Source organism: Zootoca vivipara, chromosome 6, assembly GCF_963506605.1.
Source record: "Zootoca vivipara chromosome 6, rZooViv1.1, whole genome shotgun sequence".
NCBI classification, from domain to species: Eukaryota; Metazoa; Chordata; class Lepidosauria; order Squamata; family Lacertidae; genus Zootoca; species Zootoca vivipara.
In genome coordinates, this window is record NC_083281.1 from 42,256,253 (window position 1) to 42,270,190 (window position 13,938).

A 13,938-nucleotide genomic window follows, 5' to 3' on the forward strand; every position below is an offset into this window, starting at 1 on the left:
GCTAAAGAGAGACAGAGTGAGTGTGAGTGAATGTTGGACACTGCACCAAACCAAGTCCCAGATTATCCTCTTGGGAGTCCTGCAAATAGGGTGTCATTGAGCATGATGTGTGACCCTGGGCCATCCTTCTTCCAACCAGTGTGCAATTTGTCTTTCCCTTGGTGCCTTACGATCAAAACATACAAACTTCTGCCAAATGAAAAACAGGGTTTTTTTGTTCATTTTCAGACATTCCTTAAGCCAAATAACAGAAGCAGTTTGAGGAGGGGAGAGGGGAAAAGAACACTGCTAAAAAAGCACTCTTCAGCAGCATAACAAGATCTTCTCGCATTAGGGATGGGAGCACACTGAATCTGAAAAGGCAAAGCAAAACGGTTAATACACACAAACACACATACACAAAAAGAAGAGAGGCAGAATAGGCACACATTACAAGAGGACAATTGTTAAACAAAACCTTATTTGTATTAGCAGTGTCTGAAGGAAAAAGAGAGGCAGGGGCATGCAGTTATGGGGGCTGCAAAAGCACACCTGTATTGAGCATCCTTGTGTACACTTCTTAAGGGCCAAAGAGGATGCATTGTTGAACTCAGAAGCACAGCAAGGGTCTTAGTAGCAGATATTCTTCCTGTTCTTCGAATATTCACTCTACATTCTCTAGATCAGTGGAGGGCAGAATTCAAGCTTGCTGGATCTATTTTGTGCTTCACTAGAACCCAAAGATCCACCAACGGGAGCCTGCGAGTGTCTCTGACGTGGGTTCTAAACACCAGAACTGAGCTGAGCCCACAATCCTTCCACATTTATATTTATGCTTTCTAAGGATAGTCTTCTGAAAAAAGGGCAGGGGTAAGCAATGGGAGACTGGACCTACTGGGTAGATCTTTGGTTGATCTGCAATGGATTGGCAAGGATTTCTGCTCCCAATTATTTAACAACAGCATCAAAATTAGGCTGTTAAAGTGAGGAAAGCTTGAGGATAACCAAGAATGTGTTTATATCTGCTGGTAAAAGTACACCGAGGGCAAGAGCACCCTTAAATGTAAGACAGAACAGGGGCTGGAAGGGTAACTATGTTTGCAGAGACTGTACTCATTTTTCATAAAAGACTTTCTCCAGTCTGAGAGTAGTCAGAGGAACAGGGGGAGGGAGGTGGATTTTGATTAAACTGCAGCCCTGGGTGGGCCTTGTGTGCAACTGTGATAACAACCCTGCACTATTTCTACCATGTCATGCGTTTTGTCAAGTCCTAAACCAGGGATGGGTAACGGTGATCCCCTTTGACCAGCAGGTTGGAACCCCCCAAAATTTAAACAGTTACCAACAGCAAGCACTGCTTGCAAAGGTTCTCCCTTGGTACCCACAGCTTTCTCGACACACCTGAAATCAGATGATGGAGGTGGGAGAAAAGTGAGCATGGCTGGAGGAAAACAGACTTGCAGGCCAAGGGTTCCACCGACCTGCCACAAACCATAACATACAAGCCAGCACTCCTGGTTTGTTCCTCTACAAACAAAGCTTGGTGCTCAGTCTCTTGGCTTACTAAGTGTGGCTTGTTTGGAGATAAACAAGCCACGAGCAGCATTTTGCACAACACATTAAAGCAGAGCTCATGGTTTGTTGCTCCTGACTCTACAAAGTGAGGAGCGCAGCAGACACAGCTCCGGAGCATAAGCTAGCAGGCTGCTCGTTCATGTGCAAAACTGGACCACTGTGCCTGTTGCACTCATAATGTGCACCTAAACATCTACTACAGCTAAAAACTACAGTTAGCAACAAGTCCCCCAGACCCTGGGCTAACACTTGAGTCACAAATGTGCCACTTTTAATGCTCTGCTTTCTTCCCTCTTGCTCCATCCAGGGCATTACTTTAGGGCATTGAGAGGCAAGATTCAGCCCCACCGCCATGACAGAAACAAGCTTAACTGGTGTCCCCCACCTATTTGGAGTCCTGACTCACTCTGTGAAAGGGAGGATGGAAGGAGAGAGACACAGAAATGAGGCATCTCTCTGCTTTGAAGCAGCAGCTGACGCACTCTATGATGCCACAACTTAATTGCAAAAGGACGTGTACAGAAACTGTAGGAAGGGCAGCTTGGTTAAAGAGGAAAAGACACACATCCTGCTCCCTGTTAAATACGACACAGCAAAGAGGTTGCCACTCCACCACTGTCACCTGATCTGTCTGCTCCGCTTGCTGGAGACAGACCTGAAGGACCTCTGCCCGGGTGGCCAGCCTCTCTGAAAGTTCCCGGAAGGATGTCTGCAGCTCGTTCAGCAGCCTCAACAGTTGCCTGCTTTGTTCCGGGGACAAGTCTTGAGCGTGCTCAGAAATGAAGAACTGAATGTCAAGGGCTGTTGCATCAAGCTGAGCTTTGGTATCTGCAAGGGGCCTTTTCAGCTCCTGGCCATGTCAAGAGAGGGGAAGAGGGAGAAAATGTAGCCACTTTGAGACTTCAGTCACCCGCAGGATACCTTTGCAAGTTTCACCTGCTTGAATGACCAAGTGACCAGAGACTTTAAAACAAAAAAGCCTTAATGGTCCTTCATCAGGGGGGGATGCTTTCCCCAATGGCCTGAAATTGACACACTTAGAGCTAGGGAGAAGGGCAGAGAAATAGTTTGGAGCCAGTCTGAATTTATTCTCTGCCCCTCTGTCTCTCACACACCATGAATTTGTGAGTGGGTGAATGTGAAGTACCTAAGGATGGGTCAGTCTGTCATTTTCAGTTTCTCTCATTTTCTTATTTTTCCCATTCACATTTTTGCACCAGATTGTGTGTGGTTTTTAAGTCCTAATGAAAATTCAACAGCATTTTAGTATATACTTCAATTACACACATTTCTGTTATGTAATTTTGCCCAATAAACATATTTTTGCAGGCCATTCCCCCCTAATATAAAGCATTTTAATATGCTATTTTCATTAATATGTGCACTTACGTATGCTTTCTCCTAGTATATGCATTTTTGTACTAATTACAGGGCCGGCTCTAGGTAGAGTCCCGGTGGTGTGGGGCGCCGGGCCGGTAGGCCGGGCGCTGCGCGGCAAAGCCACGCAGAAGCCATGCTGCGCCCTGCGGGGGCGCCGGAGCGATCTCTGCCCCTCAGCGCCAGGGCGCATGACCTGCTCGAGACTGCCCTGACTAATTATTTGCTTGGAAAGGAACACAAAATTTGGAGAAGTGTGAATTTCAAAGGATGGCTGTGTTTCAGTTCACATATTGTTTCAGGACATGCATAGCTGGTAGGAAATGAGAACTGAAATCAATTTTTTCCACACAAAACTTTAGAGGCATCCCAGGGTACAAGCTCTTTCTCCCTGGGAACCTGATGTGGAATTGCAGCCTGATGCAGAAGTCTTGGTTTGCTTCCCAAATGCTCTCCTTACATTTGTAATATCTTAAAATATACATTACAACTACACCCTAAGACTTCAGGGTATGCTCTGGTTTCCCTTCCTGTCCCAAAGAAGCTAAACCCCACCAACCCTGCCCTGGGGAGCTTCTCATCACCCAGAAAAACAAGAAATGCCTGGCAATGCTACATTCTAAGTCAAACCAACATTGGCTGGGGCTGATGGGAGTTGTAGTCTGAAACATTTGGAGGGCACCGGATTGGCAAAGGCTGTTCTAAGTAGAAAGGAATTGGCTGGCAGCCCTACCACTCTCCCCAAATAGCAGGTCATGCAGCTTAAGATCTGGCTTCGCAGCCATATTATCTTGGGAGGAGCCAGTAGCAAACTCAGCCATGCCACACACCCACAAAAAGCTCTCAAGAGCTCCAGGCGGAGAAGAGGAAATATTTTTTTCCCCCAAATGCCAGATCATAAAGCTACACAATTCATAGCCATAAATGGTTATAACTTACAACAATCACAGTCTTGCACAAACGGTTATGTTGTCTACTGGCGCAAAATGCATGAGTGATGCTAATTGCCATCATAGATCCATTTTTAGATCATAATGCAGACCACCCTGCATGGTGTGGGGGTGGGGGGAGTGGAGCTTTGCCTAGGCAAGCAAGGAGTCTCCACTAAGCAGAGTTCTTGAATCTTGCCAAAAGGTGCGAGGTGGGGGTGGGAAATAAAACAGGAGTAGAAGGAGGGCAACTCAGGGCAATGAAAGAAAAGTGGAAGAGGGTGCGGGGGTGGGGGTGGGGATGAATGAGGGGGGGGAAAGAGGCCTACCGGCCTCTCTCTGGCCCTCCTAATTCATCCACCAGAATTTCCATAAAGGCAACCTTTGGTGGTCAGGATGCTGCCTAGGAACTAGCAGGAAATGGCTACCACCATAAAAGCCCTGTTTGTGAAATACCCTGAAGCATCTGGCTCCATAAGGGAGCAACACACTCAACCAGGCAGACCAATGATCCAATACAGGAGGGTCATTCTCATGTGGGTAACTGTTATTTGCAGAGCTGGAAAGGTCCCAGAATGAGTTTGTAAATACTGAGGACAGCTTCCTAAACATATGCCTTTTTACAAATATTGAGTAGCTGATAGGATAATTGCATTCATGGTTGAAATGAAGTGAGCCAAGGCAGAAGTACCAAAGTGTCTGGTCCCAAGGGTGCTCTCAGCAGAGAGTATAGGCCCCCTAGTTAGCATGTGGACAACCAGGAACTCCCCACCCCCTCCGTGGGAAGTTACCACCCTCCCAGTCAGGCTTAGCCTGTGACATTGCTATGGCAACTACCTTGTAGCTCTGGAGGCAGGAATTCAAGCTGCTGGCATCAGTTTTAGTGTGGGACTCTAGATGGTTGAGTAACTCTGTGGTGTCAGACGCCCAGCTCAGCAGCTCCTGGAGCCTGCCCTGCAGCTTCTCATGCTGCGCCAGGATTTCAGCCTCAAAATGAAACAACAACAGAGAAATAATAATTAAAACCTGAATAGGAACAAAAGGGCAAACCAAGGTCAGCCAAAGATGCCGAACCTTAACAAATATTGGCATTTTAGCTGACAGGCGCAAAACTCTGGCCTATTCTTGAAGCAAAAGTGTCTCCACAAGGTGACTCTTCCCTCAAGATCCATGTGGTAGGAGAGCTCTTGTGAACGGGCTCACATATAGCAGCAGTAGCAATAGCTGCTTTTTAAACAATGCTTGCCACTTTTTTTGGGGGGGGGGGAGCGCTACAAAGGAAGTCTTTTTCAGTATGCAAGAAATTCCTATTGCTTAATTATTTGGCATTTCCTCCAAATCATCTGCTGCCCACAAAGAGAACAAGAACAGGATGCTGGAATAGATGGGTGTAGGTGTGATCTAGCAGGCCTGTTCTTATATTCTTATGCTCTTAATGGCACGTTAAGGACAAACGGGGGTTAGAAAGTTGATGTGAGTTTTAATCTACTGTGAATAATGGCTGGTTTTTCTTATTGATAATTTTATTGCTTATCATTTTTGTAGACCACTTTGAGATCTATTTTTACTATCAAGTAGTATATATATATATTGTGAAATGAATGAATAAAACAAACTTCCACTTATGCAATGTGTGTGTGTGTGGGGGGACATTCAGACATGAAACCTTTGCAGCTCAATTTTGCTTGCATACCTTGGCCCATTTTCTACCCCTTCTAGGAAAAATATGGGTTGCTTCCAGACAGGAATTTAATATTGTAATAAAAGTTGTTCGGATATTGCAACAGGATTCTTTTTTAACACTGTATTTTCCCCAGAAAGCGTAGATCCAGATTAAACGGGGGGGGGGGGATACAGGCTGGCATTTTGATGCCAATGATGTTGTGTGGATGTTGCAAAAACAACAACTCCTGCATGTGCGAGGAGCAGTCACCCCACAATAAACACCTGCCTGGAAGGACCCTGGAAGGGTGGGTCCTGTGCTTCCAAGAACATTCCTTTTCCATAGAATCGGCAAGCACCTTCTTTGAACAAACATGGAGCCTCCTAGCTAAAGGAAGGCTGTAAGGAGTGCAGTACCTTTTCTGCTTCTGTCGCAGCACGAAGGTTCAGTAGCCAAGAGTCCAGGGCCTCACTGACGGAGCCAAAAGACTTCTGAAGGTTCTTGGCATCTTTCTCCAAAGCTTTCAGTAATTGCTCAGGGACTTCCCAGGGAGGGCTGGATACAATCCCTTTCACTGCCTCCAGCTCCTGATTCATTGGAGCCGACAAGTTCCTCAGCTCTGCGTCCAAGGCCTAAGGGGCAAAAGGGTACCTATAAGCAGACATCTAAGCAAGCCAAATGGTCCTGCCAAGGCTGGCTAGAACTTGAGCCACACACTCCCCCTGTCTGCTGTTAGGGCTTCTCAACTCTTTTCAGGTCATGGTAAATCCTGTCCAAGCAGCAGAACCCAAGAAGCTCTTGTACATGTGTCATTGTCCAAGCATGAAGCAAGATTTGGTCCAAATAGTTCAATCCAGTAGGAGTAAAAAAACAAAACCAACAATTGTAATCTGGTATAAGGGTGTGGACCAGGGTTCAATTCTCACAATGGCCCTGAACTCCCTTCTACAGTTTTCGGCATGCGTGCACACACACAATACTCTCTCAGCCTCATTCGCCTAGTGTGATCTATATCACAGGGGTAGATCGGACCAAAGACTAAAAGTACTTTGCAAAAACTGCAGAGGATGTGAAAAGAATGAACAGCAACAGTAACTCATCTGATCGAGTGGACTGTAGTCCACAAAAGCTTACGCCTTAACAAATTTGAGGTGCCACGAGACGCTTCAGAACTCCCTGAGAAGCTTACAGGCAGAGCAAGTTGACAAGGAACAAAGGTGCTCTCCTGTGAATTGCCATAGTGGCCAGCCCACTGGGGAAAGTGACCTTTAGGTGTGAAAACCAAAGCCGCTCCTCTTACCTCAGCCTGGCGAAGCAGTTCCCGCAGTGCTGCTGAACTCAGATCTGCAACTTGAACCCGCTGGATGCGCATCTCAATGTCACGCACTCTGGACAGGAGCACAACTAATTTCTCATCATAGCTGAGGCAAAGCTGTTTGCTGTGTGAAGCCTATGGAGTCAGAGGCATTAAAACACCGGTTTTAGACAGAATAGGACAGAGATATAGACAAAGCACAACAATCTTGGACTTTTCTATTTGCATGGTTCTAGCTTATCTCATCTAAAAACTGCATTTCTTGTGTGGCCAAATTTCATTTTTTGTATATAAAATATTATATTTGTATATAAAATATTAATTCTTAAAGAGATTGTAAGGTTTCCCTGATAGTGGCCTGTCTTCTTGAGACTCTCTCCCAGGAGGGACTCACCAGTCTACCTAGCTATCAACCTTCCAACATCTGGTTAAGAAATCCTTCTTACATTTGGCACCAAATGCTTTCTGGCAGGACCATATCCACTCAATACAGCCTGATACAAGCAAGCACCTGTCATTACCATGTGGTGTCAGCTGAATGAATGGAGGTTGTAGTGTGGCCAGAAACAGCTGCAGAGGCCTGACTGGGCGGCCTGATGGGCCTAAATTGGCCTGCAGACTTGAGGTTCCCCACCCCTGACTTTCAGGCTGTATTTCAGGGGTAGCCAACTGCCATAATCTCTGATCATTGGCCATACTGGTTGGGTTGATGGAAGTTGGAGTCTAAAACATCTGGAGGGTACCCTATTCCCCCACCCACTATATCACATATATTGGGCATCTAACTTCATCTTCCTTGCACTCTTAGGGGGCAAGTCAAGCTCCAAACCATGATGGGGAAAGAGCCACCTCTCCACCTGCCCCTCTTCACTGAAGCTGGGCAACTGTAAAGGAAGACATAGGCAGGGCTGCACCAAAGGGAAGGGGGCCTGGTTTAGCTTGCTCCTTCAGCGCGGACTACCTGGCCTCCAGAGCAGTGGTGTAGTGGTAGAATTTGAAGTGCATCATGGCAGCTCCCAGAGCCATCCATGGCCAAGTCATCAAGATAAGCGTGGCTGCAATCATGTTCATAGTTTCCTGAGGAGTCAGCTCTCCTTAAATGTAGAGATGTTCCCTCCTGACTGCATAGATTCAACAGGTAAAATATACTAAGCTTCAGCAAAATAAAAAATAAAAAATCCAGAAGCTGAAATGCAACTGTTAGCATTTCACCAGGAATGCAAATCACCTTGCCAAAAGGAAAATGCTACAATTTAAACTGCTTGCATGAATTCAAAGGAGAGAAGCATTTAGCCTCTTGCTTATTTTTTCTCATGTTCTTGACTTCCTCTATGCTTATCTGTCACAAAGCTGAAAGCCTCATTAGTGCCTCATTTACTCACCAGAGTGAGGAGGCTCCATAAATTACCCTGGTGTTCTGGTAGATGCTGTTGCTGCTCTGATAGAGTGCCAGAGGTGCACTCCCCTGTGTCTCCCAACCCACCCTACACCACTGCTCGAGAGATATACTTTCATGTCAGCTGTCCAGCTAGCTTCACAATATGAATAAATGACTCTGAGATTAATAAGTCCACCTACCTTGGCAAGTTTGGGGGTATCTTGGCATCTCTCCTCCCCACTGCCTTCAACCACACAGGTGGGTTCATCAGCATCCTTGCTTTCTCTGGTCGTTTTTGAGGTTTCAGTGTCTTGCATAGGTGCTTTTCGCCTAGAAATATCCCTCTTGCTTTCTGGAAACTCTTGGTCTTGCAGCATCTGTGCCTCTGGCTCCATTTTCTTGTCTCCCATAGAACCAATGTGCCACATCTCTTCTGCTTCTGCATCCACAGGCACTCCTTTGACAACAGCACTTCCATAGTTTCTAGTTAGCTCCTGGACAGCATCCTCTTGTCTGAGCAAAGGCACAGAATGATAATGACTTATCTTGTCCTCTAGGATCTCTCTATTTTGCACAGGTTCTGTCTTGAGTGCAGAAGGCCCTGAGGATTCTGTGCCAGCTACCTTAGTAGTAACATTAGCTTTTTGGACCTTTGAGATAATTGGTTCTTTGGCCTTTTCTTGAGATACACTTTCTTCCAGATTATCTACCTCTACCAAGGAATCTTGGTAAGTTTTAGTCTCTTGCTCTGTTAACTCTCTGGGTGACTCTGTCTTTGGGGTAACATTCACTTTCTGATCATCTGTGATGTTCGCTTTAATTCTGTCTTGCTTGTTCTCTTTTCCAAATGCCTGTGGATCTAGTCTCTCAACCTCCGCTTGTTCTACTGTGGTCTGGCTGCTGGTCACCCTGTCAGATATATTCTCCTGGAACGATTCTAGAACCCCAGAGGCCAACTCCTCCTTGATCCTTCTCATCAAAGTTTCCTTGGAATCTGGGTTAGGAGGGGATGACCTTTCTTGGGAAGAGCCACACACCCTAAGTGGTTCTGTTGGGGCAGCAGACTGCTTTTTATTCTTTTTTGTTTTCTTCTTCTTGGTGCTTTTTAAGTCAATACTTTCTGAAGTGAGAAGATCCCAGGGTCTTAATTGAGATCCAGGGCTTGGTAGTTCAGTCTTGATGTCCGCACACAGCAGCTCATCAGAGGCCTGTTTCTTGGGCTCTACAACTGTAGGAAGTCCTTCAGAATTTATGAAATCATTTTCTTCCTCCGTCTGACCTACAGAACTGAGTTTCTTGGGTGTTGACACCTCCAGAGGTTCCAAGTGTACGATACCCTGAGCTTTATTCTGGAGGACAATGGCTGCAGCATCACTCTCTTCCTGAGTAAATCTCTTGTCTTGTTCCTGGTCCCCATTAATTGTCTGGTTCATCATCACATTCATCCCAAACTTCTCCTCCTGAGACACAATTCCTTCCAATTTCTTTTCAATCTCCTGATTGTTTCCTCCTTGCTTTTCCAATTCGCCTTTCAGGAGTTCTTTCCCTCTCAACTTGCTTTTCCTCCTAACATTTTTTTTCTGCGCTTTAACTTTCAGGGCATCAGCTGGGTCTAACATATAGGCAAGCTCAGGTGCCAGCCTGCCTTCTGCTAAAAGCTGACTGGCCAAACTATCCAGTGCAGAAGGAAAAGGAAAGGAGGCTGGCACCGATTCAACCACTTCTTCTGGCATCTCTTGAATCCCTTTTGAAGAGTTGTTAGTGGCCTCACCAGTTAGGCTGCTCTCCATAGCTGAAGGTACTGGAGTCTCTTTCTCATCATGATTCTCAGCAGCATATTCACAAAAGCCTAACACTTCAGACATGGAGGTCCCATTTTGCAGCAACAGCTGAGGCTGCTGATCTTCACGTTCTTCCAGGTTCTCATATTCAGATGTATCATTGCTTATTGGAACACTTTCTTTAACTGCGCTGGCTAATTCCTCACTGACTAAGCCCCTCTCAACTGCCTCTTTTAACGCTACTCGTTCTCCACTCTTAGGACCAATAATTCCTCCAGCCAAGAGCTGATTAACAGCAATGGTTTTAGCTGTATCTTTATCTAGCACTTCTCTCTCCAAAGCAGATGCCAGTGTCAACCTTTGACAGGTTGAAGTCTCCATAATGCCACCTGTGTCTGCTTGAGCCTGCAACAACCTCAAGGCAAGCATGGGGTCTACCTTGCCAAGCTTAACTGCTTGTGGATATGAGAGTACATTCCCAGTCACTTCATCTTTGAGGTCTCGAAAAGGAACAACTTCCAAGTATCTCTGCCCTGACTCAATGTCAATTTTGCTTTTCCTGACCAGTTCTGGATAGGAGACCAGCCTACAGCTCTCTGGATCAATTATTGCATGCTTCATTCCAGAGGATGCAATGGCCTTTTCCATAACTGCTTTGGGCAAGAGTCCTTCCTTCACAGCTTTAGCCAATATAATCTTCTGGCCAGAAACAGGGTCAAATATGCTTCCAGTTGAGGCTTGTATTTCTTGAACATTGTTTTGAAAATCTGAGCTGACTAATCCCAGGGATACAGCTTGAGGCAAGGGCATAGGTTCCTTTGTTTCTGGGTGAATGTACTGATGCAAGCATATACTTTCTGCCTTTCTGAGATCTTCATAGAAGCCTTGGTCAATCAATCCATGTTCCACAGCATCCTCCGCGGAAAGTCTCAAGCCTGTCTTGTGGTGAATAATCCCTCCATCAGCTATCTGCTTGGTCAGGAGTTGAAAGGCTTTCTCCTTGGTGAGAAATCCCTTTTCCACAACCTGGGTGATTGTCAAAGGTTCTTTAGTTTTAGGATCTAAGATGCCTCCTATTTCAGCCTGCAAAGTGATTAGCTTCTCTTTGGTTGCATCCTCAGCACCTTTCCCCTTAGATGCTTTCTCTAGTTTCTTAAGATCTTCTTGGTTAGATTGCTGTATGAGGCCATGGTTAGAAGCCAATGTGACTGACAGTTTCTTGCCACGCTTGAAGTCAACAATCCCACCGGTAACTACTTGCCCTTCCAGGATTCGTGCAGCAGTTTCTTTGTCCAACAGACCAACCTCAGATGCATCCTTGATGGAGAGAATGGTTTTTCGAAGTGGATCTATAACACCACTTATGGCTTGATCAGATGCCAGCACCTTCTGCATAAGTTTCTCATCCATCAGTCCTTCACCAATTACTTCTTCAGTGGTTAATGATTCACAGGTCTCAGCATCAAAGAAGCCACTGAATATTTTCATCTTGTCCATCAGTTTTATGGCTGTATGGCTGGGTACAACTCCACAGGCAATTGACTCATCTAGGAGCATCTTCTTCCCTGTCTGTTCATGAATTATGCCACCATCCTGAAGCTGCATCAGCAATATTTTAAGGGTGTTGTCTTCTCCCAAGTCTGGGGACAGTTTTGGTGATGCAGAACTATCAGTTTGATGGAAATGATCCATTTTTCCTTCAATCCTCAACTGTTCTTCCATAATATGGTCATCTGTAGATTTCCCTTCAGCTTGATAAAGACTTTCAACTGATTCATTTCTCACTTTTCTAATACTTAGCCAATTCATAGAGTCAGCGCCTGCTGCATCTTCTGCTGCAAGAGTGACATTTTCAATAGCATTGTCCTTCAAATTTTGAGATTCCTCTGGTTTCTCCAAATCAACAGTGGATATAGCGGTTCCTTTTTCAACAGGATCTATTTCAATACCAGTCTCCCACTCTTTGAAAACCATCTCTTCTGCCTGTATTTTTGCAAATGTAACATTTTCCCACGAGATCTCCACATTTGTGGATTCTATTTCAAAGCTGGAGTCCTTGGTGGATTTGGACCCTGGCAGTTCAATTTCATCCCTGCTCTGGTTCATTGTCAGGTTTTGCTCTCTTCTGGAGTCATCCATTTCACTTTTAAGGTCTCCCATAGGATCCACTTCCATCTCTGGCGTCTTTACATTCACACATTCTATTTCTTTCTCTGGAAGTTTTCCAATATCTATTTCAAGTGTTTCGTTAGATGGACAAATTTCTGAGGGCATATTTCTTTCAGGCTCTTCTTTGGACACAGATAAATTGAATTCAAATTCCTTCAAAGCGAATTCATTATGGGCTTTAGCAACCACAGTTATTGTCTTCCCATCCTCAAAATCATCCCATTGTTGGGGTTGGCTTTCACTAGTTTTTAAGGGATGTGCATTAGATCCATTATCTTGAGCTGCAACAAGCATTTCAGCAAGGTTACTTAACTCCCCATCTACAAGTAGCAATTTTTGGCCATTGTTGATGTTGACATAGCTGTGAGTCATCAAATGAAACAATGTCCTTTCTTCACAGCTTCTTTGTGGACATTTGCTTTGGTTCTTAAGGTCCCCTGGGCTATCTGAGGGGAGGATACTCCTTTCCTGCCTGCTTGGAGAATCTGCAAGGGGCATGTTTGGCATGACATCAGGAAGGTGGGTTGATTTCAGTTTTTCGATGGCATCTCTGCCCAGAATCCCTCGATCAGCAGCTTTCTCCCAGGCCAGGATCTCTCTGGTTTGGGGTATGAAAAGTGCCTCAATGTGTTGCCGTTTGCTTAGAATCTTATGGGCCAGCTCAGAAGACAAGATGCCTTGCTCCAGGGCATCTGTAACAGGGAGAATCTCACCTGACTTGGGCTGCAGAAGACCCATAAATGACCAAAGGGATTCTAGAATCACTACAGCAATTCTTGATGCTACTAAGTCTTTCCTCACTGCTTCATCCAGTGAAAGCCTGTCTCCTGTAACCGTATCTATAATACCACCTGTCTGTAGCTGTCGGACCAGAAGGGCACAAGCCAGATCTTGGTCAATCAGATTATGTCTTATGGCTTCATCCACAGTCAGTCGATGGCCGCTTTTGGGGTCCACAATGCCACCAGCAAAGAGCTGTGCTTCCAGCAACCTCACAGTCACCTGCTTCTCTATTAGCCCTTCCTGAACTGCACGGAAGATGCTCACTTTCCGGCCTGAAGTTAAGCTCACCATCCCACCTGCCAGCTGTTTCACTGGGAGCAGCCTCAGTCCTGTCTCCTGGTGAAGGATGCACTGCTGCATCAGGTTGCTCAAGCTAATTTTCTTGGCTGAATTGGGGTCAATCAAGTCCTTGCAAGACCTCAGACGCGAAACCAACTTCCCATGAAGGTGGGTGGTAATGCTTCCTCTTTGAAGAGCCTCTTCTAAGCTGATCCTGCCTTGGCTGGAAGGGTCTACAAACCCGCCAGTGAGAATCTGCACTTCTGAGATTTTCAGCCCAATGCTTTCACTGATGGTTCCATCTTCCATTGCAGCCACAAGTGGAAGAAACTGCTTCCCTTTGGCATCTATGCTGTCTACCAGCTGGACGGCACTCTGCAGTTCCTCCAGTAGCTTGTAGATCCTGTCGTTTATGATGCCTCGTGCCAGGCCTTCTGCCAAAGGGAGCTTTTCACTGGTATTGGGAACCACAAGGCCAGCTGTGATCACCTGGGCTTCCAGCAGTATAAGGCCTGTTTCTTGGTCTAGACCTTTTTGCATGGCCCCCCAAACAGGAAAGACTTCCATTGTGCCAAGGTCCAGCACTCCTGCCACAGTCTCAATTCCCTAAAGAGAGGAAGGGGGAGGGGGAAGAGAGAGAGAGAGAGAAAAAAAGTTTAAGACCCGGGAAACTACTATGAAGGTGTTTGTTAACTATAAAGCACCCCCAA

The 13,938-nt window shown here is 45.7% G+C and overlaps 1 protein-coding gene across 18 annotated transcripts in view; it reads right to left on the reverse strand.

Moving 5' to 3' along the window:
• The window catches only part of MACF1 (microtubule actin crosslinking factor 1), a 291,507-nt gene that overhangs the window by 109,961 nt on the left and 167,608 nt on the right, over positions 1-13,938 (reverse strand). For 14 of the 18 annotated variants that reach the window (XM_060275855.1, XM_060275856.1, XM_060275857.1 and 11 more), the window contains 5 exons: positions 8,417-13,834; positions 6,824-6,973; positions 5,940-6,155; positions 4,698-4,847; positions 2,177-2,404 (listed from right to left, as the gene is read on the reverse strand). The exons of 3 other annotated variants lie outside the window; for them this stretch is intronic. In XM_060275855.1, the coding sequence (XP_060131838.1) occupies positions 2,177-2,404; positions 4,698-4,847; positions 5,940-6,155; positions 6,824-6,973; positions 8,417-13,834 (6,162 nt within the window). The remainder of the gene's footprint in view (positions 1-2,176; positions 2,405-4,697; positions 4,848-5,939; positions 6,156-6,823; positions 6,974-8,416; positions 13,835-13,938) is intronic. One more of the 18 variants, XM_060275849.1, reaches the window with a different exon arrangement.